This window comes from Neltuma alba, unplaced genomic scaffold (genome assembly GCF_004799145.2).
Source record: "Neltuma alba isolate B1F8T4 unplaced genomic scaffold, ASM479914v2 tig00002777_pilon, whole genome shotgun sequence".
NCBI classification, from domain to species: domain Eukaryota; kingdom Viridiplantae; phylum Streptophyta; class Magnoliopsida; order Fabales; family Fabaceae; genus Neltuma; species Neltuma alba.
The window spans coordinates 104,259-129,501 of NW_021633009.1; the positions used below are offsets into that span (position 1 = coordinate 104,259).

The following is a 25,243-nucleotide window of genomic DNA, read 5'->3' on the forward strand; positions in this document are numbered from 1 at the left end:
TATACATAAATATTTTATAACATGATTATCCATTTAAAAATTAAATATTATTTTCTATAATTAGAATATGAATATTTTTATAATATTTTTACTTATTTTAATTATTACCGGTCTGACCCGGTCTAATCTTGATCTAACACATTAACCTTTGAACCAATGTCTTGACCGGTTCAGTATCTAATCTGGTTTTTTGTTCCTTGTAAATAACACACACATGTATGGATTTAAAAGGGAAAATGACACTAAAGTTTTAAGGAATACAAAATACTGTAAAAATGTTTCATGGAACTTGCTAATCAAAAGTTCCAAAATGATTTAAATACAACTTAGTGAAGCACTACAAAAAAATATGTGATTAGTAACAGAATTTAGTAATAAAATTTTTATTTAGCGATGGATTAGCGACGGAATTTGTTTCATCACTAATTCTTTTGTCACTAATTAGATTAGTGACATAATTAAAATTCTGCTGCTAATTAGATGCGGATTAGGTAATTATCAACACAAAATTTTTTAACTCTAATTTGTCACTAATTGCTGACACTAATTTTCATCACAAATTTTATAATGTTTTATTTTTAGAGAAATATTTTTAATATAATTTTAATTTTCAATGACACTAATTTTGAATTTTAAATCATAAATAATTTTTTCATAAATATGTTTTTTAAATTTATTTTTTTAATTAACATTGATAAGATATATAATTTAGTTATATATTTATTATATTACATTATATTATATCATCTATATGTGTTTTATATATTTAATGAAAACCATTTATAATTAGTAATAAAATCTTGTTATTCAAAAAATCGCTACTATAATAAAATATAATAAGTTATTCTATATAAAAAATTAAATGATTTGAATAGATAATGATAAACAACATTCTCCTACTTATATATGTATCCTATATAATTTATTTTCTTAAAATTCTTTGCATATATTATTTGTTTTTGCATTGACTACCAAAATCAATCTATATTATAGGTATTAATTATATCATGATTAAATTTTACTGTTTAATGATTGAAATTCAAAATTCACTTCAATATTAGTTTGATTTATAAGCATAAATTGAGATGTTTATATAAATATATTTTTCGGTTTTATATTTCTATCATATATTACATCTTTCAATATATTGTACGGATAATAAATTAATTTTCTTCTTATATCAATTTGTACAATAAAGTTATCAATATTCTTATTATATTTTTCGTTATTATTAATAATCAAGAGGAATTTATTTTAATGAAATATAAATAAGTTTTCTACGAAATTGTTTTCCTATTCTCAATATATATCTAATGATGACATGAATAATGACAATACTTTCATTAACACCAACTCTACAAATATATCAATTCATTTTATAATTAAAAATATATCTAAATCATCGTATCCTTAATTATGTTATTATATAAATTGTTGTAAGATTATAATTTAAAATAATAAAATTTAGAATTAGTGATAGATTAGTAACAGAATTGCGATAGAGTAGAATTAGCGACATAATTAATGACAAGAACTTTTGTGACAAATAATTTAGCAAAGAAATATTTTTGTCGCTAATCTTGTCACTAAAAATTTTATAATTAAAATTAGCAGCTGAAATTTCAAATAGAAAAAATTCCGTCGCTAAATATTTGCTTACGAATTTTTTGACAGATTAGCAACGAATAGAAATTCTGTCACTAATTGGTCACTAATATTGGCAACAAAATTTTTTTGTCACTAATCCGTCAAAATATTCATAAGTAAATATGTTCCCACATATTCAGTCTTACGACTTTATGAGATAGCATTTGAAATTGCCGTTGGTTCTGCTTCCTCATCTTCAGCTACTTATCAGAGCATGAATGTTTCTAAGAGGCACTTGCAAGAATTATTTGGTATCAAAGGACTGATTTTGATGGTACACAAATATTTTGCTAAAGATGCCTAGGGAGCTAAGTACAGAGGATAAATGGGTAATAGAAACTATTGATCTATACATCATTGAATTCACCTTTATAATTCCTGTTGCTTCGTTGCATATGACGAAGGAAGTTGGCGTTACCAGGAAAAATTATGCACCAGATTTGCATAACACTTCTTACATCCTAAAAATTTTATTCTTCTCAAATTATGTTATTATTTTCTGGTAATCATTTAGAGACCTTGAAGGCAGCAATTTAGTCACGTATTTAGTTGGTCATGGCACTCCATCGTTTAGAGACTGCAAAGGCAACAATTTAGTTATACCTTTTTTTTTGTGAAATTTTAGTTATACCTTTTATAACACCTTAAACATACAGTCTATATACTTAACAAAATATCTCATAAATAGCCCATAAGTGTTTTTAGTATCCAAATCATTAAAAAAAAAAAAACGTATTCAGTTCCAAACATAAATAACATCTCATAATTCCAAAATAAATCTTTTTTTAATAACTTAGTAAAACAAAATGCGGACGTCTTGGGGTCATGTATATTCAGTTCCTAAGTGAATACTTCCGAGACAAAAAATGGACTTTATCTGTATATAATACTACCTCTGATTCTAATTATAAGAATTAGTTGACTAATTGAAAGAAATTAAGAAAATTAGTTAAATTAATTATTTGTAATAAATAAATGTTATCTTTTCTAAAATATCCATATAAATCAAATATATTGGTTAGAACTATTATTATTAGAATGACTATTTCACTACAAAAAAAAACAGCTCATTCCTGATAGAATTAGTGATAAAAAATTATTCCATCACTAATTTCTAACGGATTACCAATGAAAATTTTCTCGCTAATTTTAACAACAGATTATCGACCGAGTTTTTGTCTGTCAATAAATTCTGTGGCTAATCAATCAAAAAATCTATCAATAAATATTTAGCAACAGAATTTTTTCAGTCAGGAATTTCTGTCGCAAAATTGCTTGTCACAAAAGTTTTCGTCACTAATTCTATCACTAATTTTATTCCGTTGCAATTCCATCACTAATCCGTTATTAATTTTAAATTTCATTAATTTAAATTATAATCTTACAACAATTTATATAATAGCATAATTAAGAATATAATAATATAAATATATTTTGTATTGTAAAATAAATTGATATATTTGTGGAATTAATGTTAACAAAGGTATCATCATCATTCATGTCATCATTAAGTACATACTGAGAATAGGAAGACAATTTTTTAGAAAACTTACTTATATTTCGTTAAAATCATTTCCTCTTGATTATTAATAATAATTAAAAAATATAATAAGAATATTAATGACTTTCTTTCACAAACTGATAGAAGAAAGAAATAATTTTATCATTTGTACAATATATTAAAAGATATAATATATGATAGAGATTCAAAACCAAAAAAATAAATTTATATGAACACAAACTAATATGGAAGTAAATTTTGAATTTCAATCATTAAATAATAAAATTTAGAGTAAAATATTTTGACTACCATTGTATTTTATTTAAATTACAGAAATCTCCCTTCTATTTTGAAAACTTATATAAACTTCTCTTCAAATTAAAATGTATATTACACAAACCTCCCTTACATTTTTAAGATTAAATTTCCATCCATCTAACCGTTAATTAAACGTTAAGTTTGACTTTTAAATTTTTTTTTTGACCAAAATATCCCTCTTTAAACATTTATATCTATAAAAAAAATAATTTTTGATGCAACAAAAAATAATTATAGTACATACATTTTCAAAATTTATAATACGTTATAAAATTTTTAATTTCAATTATATTATAGAATTATATAATTTTAATTCCTCCTGAAATATTGAAACTTAAGATTTTTTTTAGATGGTTAGAAAATATTTTGAATGCTTGTTTTCTTATCACATAATATAAATTATGCAAGTTTAGAAACTTATATAAATTATTTAAATTTATGTTTTCATTAACTAAATTACTTAATTTTTTTAGCCCAATACGATAAAAATATTAAACCAACAACAATTTTTAAAAATAAAAAAATAAAATTAAGGCAAAGGAGAAAATCTTGAATTCTTTGATATAGTTTTAACCAAGATTTTGGGATTTAGTCTTATGAATGGAAATTTAAAAAATAAAAAGTATTTCAATATAAATTTGAATTAAAAAATGTTTTTTGAAATATTCCTAATGGAGTTAATAGTTTAAATTTAAGTGTATGTTTTCAAAATAGAGAAGAAGTTTGTGTAATTAAAACAAAATACAAGGAAGGTTAGAGTATTTTACTCTAAAATTTAATCATGATATAATTAATAAAATTATATACGATACAGATACAAGTATAAGAATATTATTTATTATAATCTATTCAAATCATTTAATTTTTTTATATAGAATAATTTATTAAATTTTATTATAGTAGCTATTTTTCGAATAACTAGATTTTTTTTTACCAATTATAAATGGTTTTCATCAAACATATAAAACACATATAGATAATATAATATAGTGTACTATAATACATATATAATTAAATTGTATATCTTATCAATGTTAATTAAAAAATAATTTTTTTTAAATTTTATTTTTTTGTATTAATTTTTAAATTTATTTATGATTTAAAATTCAAGATTAGGGTCATTGTAAAGTAAAATTATATAAAAAATATTTTTTAAAATAAAACATCATAAAATAAATAATAAAATAAATATTTAAAAATTATTTTGTCATTAAAATAGTTATGATTAAAATTATCACATAATTTATTTTTAGTTTTTAATAATATATATCCATATATAATTGTTTGTGTAAAAGAATATTATACATATTTAATTTTGTATAGTAAGTCAACAGGTTCCTTGTAGCTTAACCGGTAAAGCCACATGCGCCCACAGACGAAGTTCTCAAGTTTGAGCCATGGAAAAGTCACTTTGAAGAGGAATTATGCGGTGGCGACACATGATGACACAAGGTGGCATGTGAGGTTACAGCACACATGGTAAGCAGAGGTGAGGTGGTGGGGACAAGTGGCAGTTGTCATTGAAGTGGTAGGAACATGTGGAGGTGGTCAACAGTTGTCGTTGGCAGTGATGTGGTGACTGGTAAAAGTGTCACATGGCATTTAAATTTTTTTTTTTTTGTCAAAAATCAGGTTAGCGATGGAAATTTGTGATGAACATTTCTATCAGTAATTAGCGATAAATTAGAAATAGAAATTTTCTTTTGGTAAGTAGCGACGGAAAATTCCGTCACTAATCTAATTAGCCACATAGGAATTAGCAATAAAACAAATTCTATCGCTAATTCGATTCCGTCACTAATCCATCGCTAAATAAAAAATTCGATCACTAATCCCACATTTTTTGTAGTACTTTGGGAAAGAAATATATAAATATAAGAGATAAGGTGAATTAAGATCTTATACTTAGAACTAAAATAAAAATCAAACAAAGCCTTATATTATTTTTTAAATTATATTTACAAATATTTTCATTTATTGGATTATCTGTCCAAATTATTCATTGCTATTGATTTTTATATTTTATAAATATTATTTTTAAATTATATTTACAAAAATTCAGTAATCTCTCCACAATATATAAATGATATCCTTTTTTCCGTTTGAGTATGCTATATAATTATTTTTTGATGACCTTCTGTCGAATCATGGTATAGGTGCGTCACTTCATTTGAATTTTTAATCGGATTTTAGGGGGTGTTTGAATAAAATCAAATTATGGTTTGGAGAATAGCTTCTGGAAAATAGATTTTTGAAAGAATAAATTTTGTGAAAAATAGATTTTATGAAAAAATGATCCTGATAAAATGAGAATATTTGGAAAGTTGTTATTAGAAACACTTTTTATATGTATAAATTACTAAAAAAATATAAATTAATATGATAATTACATAAAAAATAGATTTTATAATATATTTTAATTTGGAGGAAATAATTTTCCTTTAAGATAGTTTCCAAGGGAATAATTTTCCTTTTCTAAAAGATTCATATTTTGAAGTGATGACTTGACAATCTAGACTAGACGCGATCTGGGATTGTCAGGCGGGAAATGTCATGGCTTGATTTTGTCTGAGGCGTGATTTTAATGGCCAGCAGAACTTGCCGCATTTGTTATGCTATGTTTGTTTGCTGAATGAACTTTTGGCGGTTGATTTTATCATATGATACATTTTAGTCCAATATCATTCGTCTCTTGGTCATAGCATGTTTGGCCGATTGTGAAAGCCTTATTATATATTACCTTTTATATTTAATATTAGAGTTTGTTTGATTTTTATTTTGGTTTTAAATATAAAATCCTAATCCATTTTGTCTTTTATATTTATTTATTTTTTTAAAATAGTCTTTATAATAAAGGTAGTTCTAACCAGTATACTTGATTAGCAATGATATTTTGGAAAAGACAACACATAATTATTACAAATAATTAACTTAATGAGCCAACTAGTTCTTATATTAAGGATCGGAACTAGTATTTTCAAGTTCTTTCTAACCAAGAGTTTACTGACTAATGGAAGCTCTGCAATCGACTATCCCTTGGGTTATTATTTTTCTGAATTGATACATTATGTTTGCACTATATACCCTGTGATGTTCTTTTCATAGTCTTTTGATTAAAGGCATATATGTTACTTTCATGGTTGAACGTGAATTATTTGATTTGTTTTTCGACATCTTGGGTGATGGCATCTTCAGAGCAGTTAACCCCAGCGCAAAATCATCCAGCAGCTCATATCCTATGTGTATTCTCTTGATGCTGCGTAATGCAGCGTATGTGAAGATAGAAGGAAAAACAACTTGATATACTACTCCTCCAATCCTTAATATAAGACCCAATTATTGAGTTAGTTTTGATCCTAAATATAAGACCCATTTTTCATATTTATCAATTTTTTCTAAATTATCCCTATGAATACTCCCTCCACCATAATCAAGTAGAAGAGGAAAAGGGGACATTAAGAAAGATGATTATAGTATTTTAGGAAAAACGTGTCATATTTCTTATAATTAACTAACTTATCTAACTTCCTTAACATAATCAAATTAGTTAAATGGGTCTCATATTAAGGACCGGAGGAGTATCTCCTGTCTTTAATGTAAGAGCTAATTGACTAATTTAAGTAGCTTAAGAAAACTAGTTAAGTTAATTATTTGTAATAAATAAATTGTAATAAATAAGTATTGTCTTTTCTAAAATATTCTTGCTAATTAAATGTATTAGCTAAAATTACTATTATTATAAGGATTACCTTAGAAAAAAATAGATAAATATGATAGACAAATATATTAAAATCTTATATTTAGAACCAAAATAAAAATCAAATAAAATCTTATATTAAGGATTGGAGGTAGTATTACTCAAGTTGTGAAGTTCACTTGAGTCATACTTTTGTTGGTGTGTGTATGATCTAGGAGCTTTACCATGCGATAAATACAGAGGCGGTTAGAAAAATGACTCTTGCTCAGTGAAGATTCCTTGCTTCTTATATTTATATTTGTTTTCTTGAATTGAAATATGAAACGTCTGAGGTGGGTTTTCATTCGTGTTTCATTGGACTCCATGCAATTATATTTATTTGCAACATATTTACTAAATTTACTTAATATAGATGCTAGGAATATGTTTTCTTTAGCAATGAAAAAAGGAATATTTTTATTTTGTTACTTAAATTTCGAGAGGAAAAAAAAACTAGTAAGATTGAAGCAAACATTGGTGAAGGTGGGAAAATAATGAGTAGGAGCAGCAGTGATGAGAGGACGTGCTTCCATGGGATATGTTAGTGATGATTTGATTGGGAAGAAGTTGCTCTCTTTGTAAACTACTAATTTATAACTCGCTTTATACTTCATATAATGTATATATCTATTCGGAAAAAGAGCATAAGTAACTCTGGCAACATGAAAGTTTTCCATCTAATTCATTGTAATAATCTTAATGACGCGTTTCGGGTTAATTAAAAGAAAAATGACATATAAAAAAGCTTGAAAATAAATGTGAAATGCCAATTTGAAAAGTTAAAAAAATGTAATGATAGAGAGAGAAGTCCTTCTCAAATTAGAATTTCAAAATTCAGTAAAATAACAAAAATATCCTTTTTTTTAAATAAAAAAAAACTCAACCCCTTACTGGTGGCCGGCAGCCACTGCCAGCCACTGGCTGCTGGTGCCGGCCACCAATGTGGTGGCTGCCTGTCAAGCTTTTTGGTCATGGTGTGTGTGTGTGTATTTTGCATGGGAGAATATTGGTTCAAAGTGGAGGGAATGGGATTTGATCCCATAAACCCTTGGCCATTTGGGCCAACAAAAGAGAAGATGACTGTTAGGCTATCAAAAGCTTTTTAACCTTATAATGCAAACAAATATATAAATTAACTTTTTTGTTGTGACTCCAACCCGGAACAACAATTTACCTGAAGATGATAAGTTTTAATTGAAAAATAATAAGTCTAAATTTGAGATTAACAAAACAACTTTTCTGGATACATAATAAGAAGTAATATTTACATTAATTAAAAATGACCATAATTTATTTGAAAATGACACCTATTTACTGAAAAATAACATGTGGCAAGCAAAGGTGACATGTGACGTCGCAGGTAGAAGTGAGGTGGCAGCAACACGTGGTAGTCATCATCGAGGTGGTAGGGACATGTGAAGGTGGTTGCCGGTGATGATGTGTCCACTGAACAAATTCTGTCACTAATCTGTTTCTGTCGCTACTAACATTTTTGTTTTTTTTTTGTAGTGTATATGGGTAAATGTGATGAGAGATTATGGCAAAAGAGATAGAATAAATAATTAAGAGTAAAATTTTAAAAATAAATTAAATATTAAGATAAATCCAAATTGAAGTTTATAAAATAGATCATGTCCCTCCCTAAATTTGATGCTTATAAATAAGATTGGAAGGAGCATTATTTAATAAAATCAGTCAATTGAATATTCAAGTACTATCTTCTTTGGACTTGAAATGTGTCTAGATTTCACAATCTCTACTCGCTTATTCATCTAATCATTTTATTCATAAACATGATAAATTCATTACTTCCAGAACTTACATCTAACTAAAAAGACAATCGAGAGTGTATCACCCCTTGCATCACACGGGTACAGCGTCTAGTTATAGCCAAAACAAAAGTAATTAAATAATCTTAAGGTTCTGACTTGTAAAGACAATATAATCATTTGGGCGAAAACTAGGTGTAATCTAACTGCAGGAAATCCTAAATGTAAGGTTAAGAGGGAAAGGAAAGATTTTCTTAAAGTGCTTTTGATTATTCCCCAAACATCCTTGTAAGGCCTAGAAAGAAAACTAGCCCAAATTAAAGACCAGGCTCTAAATAGAAAACAGAGAGCATCGAAACAAGATGATCACAAGCATCCCTTCCATCAGAAGTACTGTAGAGCAAAAAAATCAAGAGTTACCACTAATAATCGCTAAAGTTAGGACACGGGTACCCCTTGGGGTATTGAAAATAATGTCTGGAGAAACAAACCAAATACAAAATTATGCAGCAGAGGCAAAACCTAAGCAAGACAACTAGTGCGCTAAGTGAACTGAATCTTAGGATTTATAATATCATTTGAGGTTGTGGGTAGAAAAATAATAAATTTCCAGGTTCTTGTTTTGCAAGATTCAAGACATTATAGAAGTTGGAATGGATCTAAATTTATATATGTGGTTCATCAATCACCAGTTGTATAATATAATGTTGGTTAACAAAAGTCAAAACATAGGTAGGGATTAGCCCTTGGACTTTTTCACACACATAGTATAAGATTTTCCACAAGTTGTTTTTAGAAAGTTCTTTAATTTTAGCCTAAGAATTCTAACTAACATACCTGTGACAATGAACAAGGAAGCTGTGAATGACAAGAACACAGCTGCTTTATGACGAAATTAAAGGATGTTAAGAAAAAAGAAATGTGAGTCTTATTCTAAGTCATGTGTATAAGTAGAAATGAAACTCATTATTTTATTCTATCCATTTCTAATTTATCTTTGGAAAGTATTTCGGATGATTTAAATTTCATGATGAAATGAAAATCTTATAAATAAAATCAAATAATTCACACAAGGAAGCAAACGACTTTAATTATTCTGTTGTGAAATAATTAAATAGTTTTACATAATGAAATTTTCACTTTATTTTATTTGATTTGCATGCAAGTACTTTGGTTCATTAGGTTTCCACGTAAGGGTGGAAACAGGCCAGGTCAAACTAGGCTTCACCTTTAACAAGCCAAGCTTATATGGAGGCTTTTTAGCCTGAGCTTGGCTTGCGACCTGTCATAAACCTTTTATTAAACCTGGGCCTGGCCTGTAACTAAACATGATCGAGCCTGAAACCTATTAAAAAGTCCGTATTTTTTTAAAATTTTAAACATATATAAATTAATTCAAAATTATAACAACTCAATCCAAATTATCTAAAATGCAAACATAAAATATGAAACCAAATAAATGCTTCAATTAATTTTTCATTCAATTTAGAATGATATTCATATATCCCTCTACCTTTGGTATGGGCTCAGAGTGCACTAAATTTGCATATTTCCATGTTTATATATGTGAGGTTCGTCTGGGAAAAGGAAAAAAAAAAAAACAGTTATGTTGGGCAATGAGCAAGACAACTAGTGCGCTAAGTGAACTGAATCTTAGGATTTACAATATCATTCGAGGTTGTGGGTAGAAAAATAATAAATTTCCAGGTTCTTGTTTTGCAAGATTCAAGATAGTATAGAAGTTGGAAACTTGGAATGGATCTAAATTTACAGATGTACTTCATCAATCACGAGTTATATAATATAATAATATTAGTTTAATAACATGGAATGGAAACAAAAATCATAACATAGGTAGGGATTAGCCCTTTGACTTTTTCACATTCACAAAAATCATAATATTGGTTTAATTTTTGCCTAGGAACTCTAACTAACATACCTGTGACAATGAATAAGGAAGCGATGAATGATGAGAACACAAATGCTTTATGAAGAAATTAAAATACGTTAAGACAAAAAAGGTAAGCCTTAGCCCTGTATATAAGCAGCAATGATACTCATTATTTTATTTTATCCATTTCTAACTTATCTCTCGAAAGTATTTCGGATGATTTAAATTTCATGATGAAATGAAAATCTTATAAATAAAATCTAATAATTCACACAAGGGAGCAAATGACTTTAATTATTCTGTTGTGAAATAACTAAATAGTTTTACATAATGAATTTTCCACTTTATTTCATTTGATTTGCATGTGACTGCTTTGGTTCATCAGGCTTCCAAGCACAACAATATAATTTTGTCAATTTTAAGGACCTTCATACAAATTCTTTTTCACGAAAATGAAAAGGGAAATTGGAAAATAGAAGAAGGGTATTTTGAACATTGTATAAAACATTGTTGGAATGTCCAGGATCTGGTATTTTAAAAGGATGGAAGGCCCATGCATTCCAATGGATCCATAATAATTGTATGAAAAATAACTATGGCTTGGGAATCCGACAAATACATTCCATTATTTTCTGTACTGTAAACTTATTTTTTAACCAGTAATCCATTATTCACATTTCAGTCCATTCCTACCATAAACCTTGGTGCAAAGAAAGTGGAGATCTCGCTGGCCCTAAAAAAGCTGGGGAAAAAAGAGCTGAGGATGCCAAAGTTTTTTGTTTTTTTTTTTTAAAGGTTGCTAAATTAATAATTAAATATGATTGATATACTACGCCTGGTGTTGTATAATATTTATCCAAACTTGAGAACTCTCACATAGCCACCTAATAAACACTAAAAATATCAAATTAATGACTAGGATAATAATTTTAAATAGTTATATAATATTTGTATAATATGTAAATATAAAAATTTCTAATTTTATTAAAAAATTATTAAAAAAAGATATTGTGCAAAATAAAAAAATCAATTTAAAATCAAATTGAATTTATAATTATCTTTTAATAAAGATCTTTGAAACTTACTTTTATTTTTTTTTTAATCTTAAATGTCATTTTAACCTAAAAATTTCCCTTTCTTAACAACATATACACACACACACACACATATATATATATAAAGAGACATGAATAGAAATTCTACCCAAAATAAAATCCCGATGCGGTGCGTTTCAGTGTGCCGGCACCCTAAGCCTACCTTCTTCCTCTGAATCTTCCCCTTCTTCCCCCCCCCCCCAAAAAAAAAAAAAAAAACCTATCGGCCTCACGTCACGCTCCATTGGCTTTTCATTCAGAAGGGACTTATCGGAGTCATCGCTTCGGATCAGATATCGTCGGCGTCGCTCTCTTGTGGGCCATACAAGTAAAGACTTGGTATGATCTGTTTATGCTTCCATATACTTCCGTACGAACCTTGTATTTTGAATGCTCACTAGTGTCAGCAGGGGATTATGCTAGATAGACATTATCGAATAGTATCTTTCAAAAAGAGATATGAACATGAGGTTAGATAAAACTAGTGTCTTCTGAATTACCTAAGGCCAATAAGCAAACAGAGAATAACAAATCCATGGATATTTAGACTCGAGTCGAGAGGAAAAGCAGTGTTTTCTTTTATGGAACAATAGGGGATCCTTTTGAACGGCCCGTTATAATGGGAAGGTCTTGTATGTTGAATTTAATTTATCAAGTGTATGATAAAATACATGGACGTTCTGGAGGACATTATGCTCGTTAGGCAATAACTCCTTACTACGTGTGATGATGTCCTCTCCCATTTGAAGTTTTTGAACAACATGAACTTATGAATTGCCAGCTGTTACAAAGTTATGATGCTACCCTTCACAAAGTTAGAACATTACTTGTAACCTTGAATTGCTTCTGTAATTAAAAAGAGAGGCCATTCAGAGCTTAGAAATGTAACTTCTTCTTTTGTTCCGGATATCAAATGTCCAATGCAGTCACAAATTTATCCTGCAAGTGCTTTTTGTAATAACAATGTTAACTTTAATTTTTTATCTGGCCCTTTTCGACTCTTTTTTTTGGGTGGCCATTAACTCCATTTATTGAACTTTTATCTATATTTGTCTATGCATTGATTCCTTGTGGTAAAAAGAATTCAAGCAGGGTTTTTTATTTGAATCACAATTTTGGGTTCTTGGTACTGAATGAATGAGTACATATGGGTGTATATTGAAAATTGAAGATCTTTTGCAGCATTGGTATTGTTCAATTACTGAAAGAAGCAGCCATTAATTCGAATTACAGTGTTTAGTTTCATTGGTTCTCATCTAAAGGCATCTGAACAGTGGCTGGTTTAAATGAAGATGATGGATCATGGTTAAAAGTATTCACCATTCTTCCAAATGAATTGGACAAGACATGTATTGTTATGTGTACTTGGAAGTGGGACTTTCACCCCACCCCCTCCCCTCGTGGGAATGTCGGTGTTCCATGTAATTTTTTGACAATTTTATCATCTCAGAATGTCGTATTGGGTATTATGCTTGTGACTTTAACAATTTTGATCAATTAGATTATGAGTAAGAGACGTGATATTTTATGGGTTATCATTTCCAGCTATCTTCTGATGCACTCTGATGATACTTTCCTCTTCTCTATGAAAATATTTGGGTAGAATGTTGATATGATATGAGCATCTGCACTTGTATGAATTATCATGTAACTCATGACTTGTGCTTTACCATATGATCTCGTTGCTTCTCAAGTGTTTGTTAAAGAGAGTGATTTTGAACTTTGACGGGGGTGAAGCAAATATTGTGTCGGGAGAGAAACTTTCCCCTGCATTTTGATTCCGAGTCACAATCTTGATTGAACGAAAACATGAGGTTTACTGTAATTTCCAGATTGCTTCCTCGTCGCTGCACTTGGCCCTGTACATACGCAGTTGGGAATTGTCGTGCATTCCAACCTGATTTTGTACCCAGAGATCCAAAGGCCAGGCGAAAAAAGTACAAAATTCATCAATTTTATGATCCATATGGCCCCAGACCTACTCCCCCGGAGAAAGCTCTTCAGCTTGCAGAGCGAATTGCGGCACTGCTTGATAAAGCACGCCGTCAGATGATGCCTACTTTGGCAGAGAGACCAAGGCTCCCGAAGTTGCAGCCAATTTCAACAGAAGGCATGGACTTGGCTCCACAAGGTGGTGGGGCTGGACTGAAGGGTGAGGAGAGAAAAACAGAAAAAACAGCATTTGACGTCAAGTTGGTTAAGTTTGATACTGCAGCAAAGATCAAGGTGATTAAGGAGGTCAGAACATTTACCAACCTGGGTTTGAAAGAGGCCAAATATTGAAAAAGTACCCGGTGTGCTCAAACAATTAGGGGTCACTAAAGAAGAGGCAAATGACATGATAGAAAAAATTAAAGCTGCTGCAGGAGTAGCAGTTTTGGAGTAGAAGGGTTGTTTGAGGCAAAGAAAACTAAACTAAGCTCTGTAGGTTGAGGCAAATAAATTACAATTTGATATTGTTTTGAGAATTTTCCCGTAGGTAGATATTGCTAGAGCTTACTGTTTGTATTTTTTACGGTTGAAATTTCAGTTTGTCCTGGAGGTCAATCTTTTTAAATGGTTCGGTGATGAACTCAAATTTATATCAGCCGCTTGCCAACTGTATTCTTACACTCCATGATTCTTCTGCGCATGACTAATCCATGGTAATTGGTTGATCTTGTATTGGTTAATTTTTTTTCCTTTTAAGTTTTATATGCTCATTTGATCTTTAACAAGTCAAAACATGAGATAAGCCCTTGAGTATCATATTTGCTGGAACAACTGAACCTCTTTCTCTTTTCCCCTGTAGGGAAAACATGAAAATGTTTTGGAGGTAGCGGTTCATTCATGCCAAGTCTGATTTTTTTTGGTTCCCTGCAGTAGGAGTGAGTTGAAATATTTGATTAATGCTAATTCATGTCCATTTCGGTTCATGGCTCTTATTTATTTTATTTCCCTTGACTCTATAAATACTTGTTCATTTTTTTTTCAAGTAAAAGGACAAAATGATATTAAAATTAAAAGGATTACAAAGTCCCAAACGATAAAACATGAGTTTCATAAGAAGATTTTAAAAATAAAGGAAGAAAAACTACTCTAAATTTATAACTCTTAAGATTAGAGGGGGGGGGGGGGGAGATCTCCTTCCAAACTGAATCAGCAGAAGGAGGAGACTTGAGTGGAATCCTGATGAAGCATTTTTACATGCAGCTCACAGTTAATGATTGCAGTTCTTGATGCACTAACAACCCAAAATTTTGCATCCAAAGAAAGGAAGCTCTTAAGCATAGCCAAAGAATGATCTTACCTTTGTAATTTCTGCTTCTCCATAAAAGCTCTTGTAATGATAGTGAGTGATCCTCTGTGCCTTCTGATTTTACTGCAATAAGATTTCTGATTTATGTCGAAAGTTATGAACGTTTTATTAGCACAGAATATTAAATACATCTTAACCTTTTTTTTTTTTGCCAACGTTTTGTGTTTATTCTCTTAACCCATGTAAATTGTGGGGAAAACCATTTAATTTAAATATTTAATACATGAATACGTTTTATAATATATTTTTAGAAGTATTTTCTGAAATATCTCATACAACGCTATGAAAACATATAAAGTAATACGTCAACTATAATATTATAAGATCAAAAAATATAATATATCAATATGTTAACATATAATGAGATACATAACCAACCATACTATTACTATTCATAAATCATTAATGATTCAGCTAAGTTTTTTTTTTTTTTTGGGACTTCATTCATTACGCAAAGAAACATGCATAGTGTTAACTTAACGTCCTAAAATCTTCCACGTTGCGCGGGGAGGGATTCATGAATATCTGAAATTTGTGCACATTTTCACAAGCACCAACCTTGTTAGTCCAAAAAGATCAATTATGGTTCCTCCAAGGTGGGAAAAAGGAAACACGAAAAAAAGAAAGAGTATAAGTACCTAAACAAAATTTCCTAATCATGTTCTCCCCTTACAGTAATACAATAATCACATCATAGTCTAAAACAAGCAATACAGGAATAACATTATAGCCAAAACAAAAGTAATTAAATAACCCTAAGGTTCTGATTTGTAAAGACCACATAATCATTTGGGCGACAACTAAGTGTAATCTAACTGCAAGAAGTCCTAAATATATGGTTAAGAGAGAAAAGAGAGACAGAAAAACCAAAAACATGTATCCTTCACAGCAGATGAACGATCCATAAAATCAGTCACCAGACACGTATGACTTATCCTCGTAGTATCTCTTCTCACTCTCTCCCTTCTTTTCATTGCGTTTCTGCATGCATAATGGAAAACATTAATGACAATGATACTAGAACGAAAATTGTAAGCCCGTGACATGGGGTAACACTACATAACAAAAACATGATATACTGATAAAAAAAAAACACTATGGCGTTGAGATCCTGTGAGGTAAATAAGGGGCAATAGGACATGAATAAACTGAAAATCACTGAGATTCCAACAAAAATTAGAGGGAGAAGAGGCAAAAATTAGAATAAAAAGATTATTTGATCCGTCACCCCCCCTCCAAAAAAAAAGGGAAGAAATACCCAAGATCGATGGAAAATTAATGGAAAGTTACAATCATCACTGTAAAAGTGCATCTAACATCTTCATCTTCGTTTTTAAACATGTGACTAGGTGCTAGTTATTGAGATAAGGAGTAATCTGGACAGATGCTTCCTGAAATAGTTTATCCATGTTAGTTGTACAAAGCACCAAAATCAAGTTGTTATGAATGAAAATTTCTCTCCATTTTTCTATATTCTTCTATGATAATCAACTGCAATAGGTTTTCCGCCATCATTTTGAATACATGGGTTCCTATTAGTGCATGCATGATAAAAGGATCCATTAAATCCTTCTTTCTTTAGTAATTCTAAAGTCACCTCCATATCGTGGTGCAAAGCAGCTTGGTAGCTTGCAAGGCTCAAAATTTTGTAGGATCTCAAGTTCAAATCCCATCTTTGCAAAAGTTCAATTCAAGAAAAAGAAGCGCACACAAAAAAGGGACCAACGGTATCACAAAGGCAGAGAGAGATGCGCACCATGAGCAGAACCTAAGTAACAGAATAGCATAAAAAAATAATACACTTGAATGCAAAACGCATGGAAAAAGATAATTACCTGGTAAGCCTCATGATTTGCTACAATCCTTCTAATTATTGTAGTTGTTGTGATATCTAGAGGACTGTCTAGGATTTGGAATATGCCCATGCTGATGGGAACAGCATATGGATTGCTATTTTCCTGTATGAAAACCAATGTCAGTAGCCGCCTAAATAGTGTGGTTCTATATCTAACAAAAGCAGGTTAGTGCCTTCTGTGGGCACCAGCGCTGAAATCTATAAGGATCGGAGACTGATTTGGTTAAATAATTAAGGGTGACCGGATCTGGAAAACATTCCAGATCTGGCATGAATAATTACTGACCCAAATCCTCTTTTAATCCCCAGATTTCTTGCAACAGATACTTCTTCTTTTTCTTTGTTTCACTTTCTCACCTTTAGTTTATAGTTACGCTTTTATTACCCAAATTATTGTGTTTTATTTTCTTCTTTCTTCCCTTATCTGGAGCATGGCCTGCGTGCTATCTTCTTGCTCTGGTAACTATTTATTTTTTGGTTCTTGCCCTTTGTAATTCAGATTATTCACAGTAAAATAAGAGTATTTTTCCATGAAATTTTACCTTCATCGGTAACATAAGTAGAGATAACTGTACATATATCAGAATTTGGTATAAGTTATGCAAACTTGCCTTCTGAAAATCGTTATTTTCTGCTACGGTACCATGGACGACTAATGAGATGTTAAATGTAGTGATCTGCACTCAACAGAAATTCAACTATCAGTACATCACACCAATGGATGCATGCGTAAGTACTTAACTACAACTTTTTAAAATATTATAAACAGAAAAGCATCAAAATTAAAATATTATAAAAAGAAAAGCATCAACACTTCATATTAAACTAAAGATCTCTTCAAACATATTAGCTAAATAGCAGCTACATCTTTGCCACTGAACCTAGCAAGACACCTTAACCAACGCAGCATTTAGAAGACATGTTTTGCAGCTGTGCTGACAAACATGTCTACTGACAAACAAACATAAAATAAGCTAATTCACGTGCTAGTTTCATCTCATGAAAAGGGATATGTTATGAAAGAATGGAAGGATTCTAGTTCCCTCAAGCTCTCCTCCCACACTTATTTTCTCTAGCATTTAAAATAACCTAACAATGGCTCAAAACTCAAAACATGGAAAAAGAAAGATGTCATGTACTGGTTGTCATTCAGTTTAAAGTTTAATACTTCTAAATAGATTCATAACAGATAGACCAATTCAATTATTCCCTCTATTAAATGATCATTGATCAAAACAACATTACCCATATGAACAAAGAAAGATTCCAAAATAAGTGAACTGCTGAATTTAAGAACTAACCATATCCTTTGAAATCTCCCATGGTGCTCCAATTATAACCTCATCCACGTAGCGGCATGCTAAAACGCTTAGACTTCTCTCGTGCAGATTCATGATTGGACGATGTGCTCCTCTAGTTGCACTATAAAGCCATTAGCAAAATATGTCAAAATTGTCTAACATTAACAATCCCAAGCATAATGGAAACACGTACATTAATAGAAGCTTTACTTATGACAAGTCTAATGTGCATACATGTTTTGAGCGACGAGAAGTCACTTTAAACAAACAAGGTCCTGGGATAAGTCACCAAGGAGGTAAATGACTGACGTTTTTGAATGCCAGATTGCCATCTATTCAGGGAAAAAATTTGGATGACCTAATGCCATAAAGTAGTCTCCAATGATGCAGTGTTTTTGAATATGAAGTTTTCTTTTCACCTTTAAGGTCTAAAACAAATCCCCCCAGCCAATAAGATTCAATCTCAACTCAACAACATCAAACCAAGGACATCCTCCATTATCTTCTTCAGCATATGGAACATACAGTGTGTGATTAGAAAGAGATAAACTACAATGCTGGAACATACAGTGTGTGATTATCTTCTTCAGCATATGGAACATAGTGTGTGATTAGAAAGAGATAAACTACAATGCTGGACACAAGTAGGAGCAATACAGCCTTTCCAAAGATAAAAGGCTTCAATCTACAAGGTACGCAACCTCTTAGAAGTCTTTTAAACAAGAGGGTCTCAAAAAAGAAATATCCCCTGGTTACTTTCCAAAGGAACTTCTAAATTATAAAGGCTGCTGAAGAGTCTGTCAGCTAACAGAGAAAACAGGAATATGAGAGAATGTCTATCCAAAGCAAAAGCTGCTAAGATGGTTGTGAATAAATTAGTCTTGAAGAAAAAAGAAGAACAGCATTACTATGGAGTTCATGATGTTTCATATCCAGTAAAAGAGGTGCATCATCCACAAATTGTAGAGAAAAGTTAACACCTCTGAACTAACAAGAATATCCTTAGGAAGAGGCTAAGATCCATTCCAACAGTCTTAAAATTATCCAACGAACTGCCCGCATGAATGTCTTAACTGATTATTTGTCAGAATGAGGAGAAAGTGCACAAGGTGACATGATGAATGCTGAAAAGGACTAGAAAGAAACATGACTTTCATCTGACATCCATAATGTTTAACCAAGGATGTGCTATACAATAGGGTAAAATCCTAATTCCTATTTATGATAATTTAACATCCGTAGAGTTTTTCCTCCCTTGTTTTGGGAGATAATAAGACAACTTGAAAAAGCATATAGAAATAGTGACACGGCGCACAAGCACAAAACATCTGGTTAGAGTCAATGAGCAAAGAGAGGGAGGAAAAAAAAACAACAATCAAAGGAAAAGATGCACTAATTGAGAAAGATTAAAAATAAAAGCAAAGCTTGCCAATCCCATAGCATGGAGATACCATCTTGACAAACACTGACTAATTGCCATGCAAGATCCAAAAAGACCACATTATCTTGGTACTTTTTTATAACAAACGGAAGTTTGCATCAGGACTTTATGTATATCAGAATTTACAATCTCTGCTGTGTTCAAGTGGAAGAATTTGTGCCTAGGGTGACTGTAATAGTGTAAGAATTTCTGGAGGATAAAATTAGTCGTATAAAAGGGTAGCAATACAATGATTTAAACTGCCTAAAAGAGTAAAAATTAATCAAATAAGAAGCACAATATAAAATAACAAGCAGTCGGGAAATAAAGAGTTTAAATAACCTGACAGTCTGATCAGTGTGAATTCCAACAAGAAGAAAGTCCCCAAGCTTCCGAGCAAGCCTCAAGATCTGAGCAACATGAAAGCCAATAATCAAAAGGTATAATTTCTTTGCACTATTGCTAGATCAGAATTTCATGTCCACATATATAAAAGTAATTATACTATCAAGGGGGAGAATTGTCAACGAAATCTGCTCTAATAAGAGATAATAAGTAAAAGGCATCGATGAAAGATAAATCTCAAGACGAGAAATTTTCCATAACGATTCATTTGCACAATGAAAAATGTCCAAATGTAAGAAATTTTACCTAAAACCAAATATCCCAAATTTCAAATATTTATTAACTACAGAATGACAAGTAGAAGTACAGAATGTCCTGCTATTCATGAAACCTCTCTTCAGCCAGTAACCCACATCTTCAGTCAAACTAAACCTGATTTGGGGTTACTGACCTGGCACCGATTACCATACCCACCTTGTTAATTTTATTTATCAACTACAGTGCCTTATTATATAATTTAATACGTTGAACTTCAAAGTGCTAAGAAATTAGCACTGCCAACGCAATATTCTCATCACTATGAAGTCCAGCAACATGCCAAATAACAGCAGTCAAGAAAGTAAAGAAGGCAATTGAGTATGAAAAATGCAAGACTGCATGCATAGCAGCATACCTCCACATGTCCAGCGTGGAAGAGATCAAAAGCACCATCCATATAAATGATGCGAGCATTAGGACCTGGACCCTGGAACAAGAGGCACGAGAGCAAGCTAAATCAGGAGTAGCAGATGTGCCAAGCATGCTGTTTTTTCCCATAAATGTTGTTAAATGAGAATTTGGAAAGGAAGGGAGGGACAGGACATCATTTGAAAACAGCCAGATGTGGGAAGAAATAAGCAAATTGATGAAAAACTTGAGTAAGAGCATGTACATAAACATACCCTTCCATTTGAGAACTGGACAATTCTGCGAGATGTGGGAAGAAAATGAGATATACGAGTTGCACTCGCAGATGCACCATCTTCCACCTTATGGCTATGACCATGGCTGAACTGTCTTTGTAAAGAAGAGTGATTATGACTATCACTAACAGACCTTTCTCTCACGCAGAGAAGCATTCGACCTGCACAAAAAATTGTTGAATTACCGCTAAATGCGTATCAATGTAGTATTATGAACAATAGCCAAACAAAATTTTGATTGGAAAAAAGTCAAATACTCGAAACGAAAAATATAAAGAAACAAAAGCTTGATGATATGTTTCACAACCAGCCAACATTGAACCAAACTATGTGCAAAACCAGAAAGAAATAATGAGGTGTGCCGCAGGCTTCAGTTTAATTCCCAATTTTGGGCCAAAAAACTACAATTTCAATGCAAAATGCAAGAGATAATTCAACGCAGCGATAAGTTGAGAGTCCTTTTCTCCATTAGAAATTTCACCTTTTGCTAAAATTGGAAATTGGAAATTGTAACATACTAGAATTCTAACAAATAAGAAAATCCAAGAAGGAACACTATCCAATGCTCTAAATTGGATTGAAAACGGAGCAAAGAAATGGCTTTGTTCTTTTCTTTCCCTCTGAAATCTAGTATTAATACCAAAATGATCATTTTTGTCAACTAAATTATCACTTATTGAAGATGAGGCAGTATTATTGTGGAAGTCGCATATAAATTTTATGCCCTTTGGGCAATGTATTGGGGTCACTCAATTATTTCATATTTTATGATAACCAAGTACTTCTCTGATTTTAAAGTAGATAGTCTTGTACTCCGTAGACCTGAGATCAATTCCATTGGAAAGATAATATCAAAATATCACGTTCATCTCACTGAGACGGGTTTTATTTCCTTGCCATTTAGCAATTTACTTTTTCAATTTTAAATTTTTCTTTTCAGTTTTCACGACATACTGATCTATGATTCAACTTCACTACAATTCTTCAGTTGGAATGCTGATGAAGTTGATCCTCTCTCCACATAAAATTTCAGTCAGTACATAGATAAAAGATTGACCCTCAAATTACAACCACATACCAATTGCATAGCCTCCACGGTATTTCAGTGATATCAGATCAACAGAGGCAACGAATAACCATAACTCTTACCAACTATATCTGTACTTGAGACTCCTTCCGTGCGCTTTATTTGTTTATATCGACCAGCCTTTTTTGCAACGGCGTAAGCATCAGTTCCATCAGGCAGGACACAAGGATCGTCTCCATGGATAATGTAATCTATCTTGTATTCATCAAAAAGCTTTTTCATGAATTCTTCAGTTATAGCATAAGGTGCCTCAGTAATAACCTCGTCAACCCATTTAACAGCATTAACCATAGTTAACCTACAACAGCGTACATATTTCTACCTGTTAGGAAACTGTTGATAAACCATACAAATTTTCAACAACAAATGAAGTAAGTTGCTCCAAATAAGCGCAGATTGAGAATAAGATGAAAGACATCAAACATCAAAGATTCCTTCCAGGAAATGCTGGATCCCCACAAGCATAGCAGTTTAAGCAAGTTTATAAAAATAATTAACATAAATTTGCCAGGCAATATCAAAGCAAGCTACAAATCCAGTTATACAAATTGTCAGATATAGAAAATTATTTCATGACAGTCAATAGAAGTTAGATAAATTGTTAGCCCTGTCATAAGTTATAAATATCCAGCTAACAGACCCGTCAAAGATTATAAGTCGGAGTGAAATTAGGCAATAAAGAGTTTCGATTGAATAGAAGTACGATTGCTTCTGTAATCGGTACACCTCCTACCGAAAATGGCAGGAACAAGCAAATTATGAGTAGGAAGGACAACAAACCTCTCATTCAGAGGAGTCACAGGAGGACCTTTGTTAGCGATAATTTCGGCGTCGCTGACAACACCAACAACCAACTGGTCACCGAGGGCACGAGCTTGACGCAAGGCGTTACAATGGCCATAATGCATCATATCAAAACAACCATCCATGTAGACACGAATAGGTTTTTTCCTCCTCCTCTTCCATCCTTCCAGAGGCAAAAGATTCTGCGGCGGCAATACTCCGCCTGAGTACAACCCATACAGTGACACTCCCACCAATACGCCTCCGATCAAGCACGACGCTAAGATCTTCGCAGCCAAGCGCTTCTCTTCCGGTTCAACACCCATCGTCGGTCCCTCTTTCGCAGCAGCACCAACGAAGGTAAAGTAATTTCTATATCCTATATATCAAAGAATAAAGTTAGCTCCAGAAAATTACCGAAAGTGATACCTTACAGATCATGATTCGATAATTTCGATTTCCAGAATTCCCTTTCAGTCTGGAGAATAATCATCCTTTTCCATTCCCGCCTAGCCAGGGACCTACTAGGGTTGAGATTCTTTTGGTTCTCTCTCTGTTTTTTTTCCTTTTATTCGGGGGAACATAATGCCCTTTCGGCAACATGGAGTGAAAGTGAAATGGTGATAGGGACTTTTAGATTAACTTTTTAAAAATAATTTTATAAAATTAAAAATCACTGTATGAGATTCTGCATGAAAACATTCTTAAGTATTTAAATAGGGCCGTCAAGCTTTATTTTTTTAATTTTAAATATCATAAAATTACTTTTAAAAGTTAATTTTCAAATGCCTATAAGTGTGACATTTGAAAGTGAGATATAATTTTTTTGGTAAAAAAAAGTGAGATATAATTTTAAAAAATATATGCATTTTTTAATTAAGAAAATAAAAACAAAAAATCACATTATATAATTATTTTTTGCCAAAAAAAATTATCTGATGTAATCAAGCCATTACAATTAGTCATTAATTATAAGTCATTAAATTAGGGGTAAAATTGGATTAATCTTAACATTACATTAAGTCAGCAAAAAATTGTATTAAAGGGCATTTTCACCCCTCAACTATTCTTAAAAGAGCTATTTACATGACTAAACATTTGTAGTGTAATGTTTGATTTATGGTTATAGAAATGTTGCAATGTTAGCTATATCATTAAGACTTAAAAGGAGCATACATGCACATCAGCTAAGGGAGTGTTTGGATAAAAACAAAACCATAGTTTCAGAAGTGCTTTTACGGATTACGAAGTAAATATGTGGAAGAGGTTACCTCGTTTTGCGGAAAAGTGCTTCTGAAACCACGGTTTCAGAGCATCCAAACAGGCCCTAAGTAAAGGACACAACTGTCTTTTGGTTAAAAAAAAAAAAAAAAGGACACAACTGTCAACAAAAACGAAAAGTTGGCCACAGATTTGACCACAGAATGAACCTTGTTGGCAAATGGCAACATAACAAAATTACTACTTGAATATTTAATATAAGATTTTGTTTGATTTTTATTTTGATCCTAATTATAATATTTCAATCCACTTTGTCTCTATGTATTTTTTTTCAAGTTAATTCCTCTAACAATAGTAGTTCTAACCAATAAACTTGATTAGTAAAGATATTTTAGGAAAGACAACATCTATTTATTGCAAATAATTAACTTAACTTATTTTTTAATTTTCTCAAATTATTCAAATAGCTCTTATAATTAGAGCAGGAGGTAGTATTCTTTTACGTTCATTTTTTGAAGATCTTTTGATGGAATTTAAAAGTTAAAACATCCCATGACATTGGGTAAACTAAATAAGTTGAGTTAATTTGATTGCTTAGAAATCATGTTGAAAATGCTTTGATCGTGATATGAAAAATGCTTTTGTGAAGCTTATTAAGGAATAGCAAGAATCAAAATTTTTAATATCTTTTATAGAAATATTTGCATACTCTAGATTCTGTTCGATAGGAAGCATTAAAAATTAGAAATAAGAATAGTGATTGGTATTAAAAAAATTTATCAAAAAAGTATTTAGCATAAGAGATTGCTTGTTACATGGGATTAGTCAAATCTATGTCCCACATATATACTAAACAATTAAGAGTGCCATATTGTCTAAACATTGTTTAATGAAAATACAACAATTAAGAACATGTTCATCCTAGTTGGCCGATAACTCATTTACAATTTAATTTTATTTTTAAGAAAAATAAACCTTTTAAAATGAGTGGTTGTGTTTTCATTGGATAGAATTC

At 31.2% G+C, this 25,243-nt stretch overlaps 1 protein-coding gene and 1 pseudogene across 2 annotated transcripts; one reads left to right on the top strand and one right to left on the bottom strand.

The window, feature by feature from the left end:
• The first annotated feature begins 13,713 nt into the window (after window positions 1-13,713).
• Window positions 13,714-14,602, top strand: LOC114737514 (50S ribosomal protein L7/L12-like; annotated as a pseudogene).
• Window positions 14,603-15,795: 1,193 nt separating this feature from the next.
• On the bottom strand, window positions 15,796-23,563 carry LOC114737468 (ethanolamine-phosphate cytidylyltransferase-like). 2 transcript variants are annotated; one of them, XM_028925397.1, is made up of 10 exons: window positions 23,437-23,563; window positions 23,005-23,342; window positions 22,287-22,522; window positions 21,117-21,298; window positions 20,849-20,920; window positions 20,173-20,240; window positions 18,411-18,531; window positions 17,721-17,786; window positions 17,090-17,212; window positions 15,796-16,235 (listed from the first exon to the last, which is right to left on the bottom strand). In XM_028925397.1, the coding sequence occupies exons 1-10, from the start codon at window positions 23,446-23,448 to the stop codon at window positions 16,164-16,166; spliced, it is 1,290 nt and encodes a 429-aa protein (XP_028781230.1). In that variant the 5' UTR covers window positions 23,449-23,563; the 3' UTR covers window positions 15,796-16,163. The 2 variants fall into 2 exon arrangements, with proteins under 2 accessions (XP_028781230.1, XP_028781236.1); XM_028925403.1 differs by having other exon boundaries at window positions 23,005-23,563.
• Window positions 23,564-25,243: the final 1,680 nt, after the last annotated feature.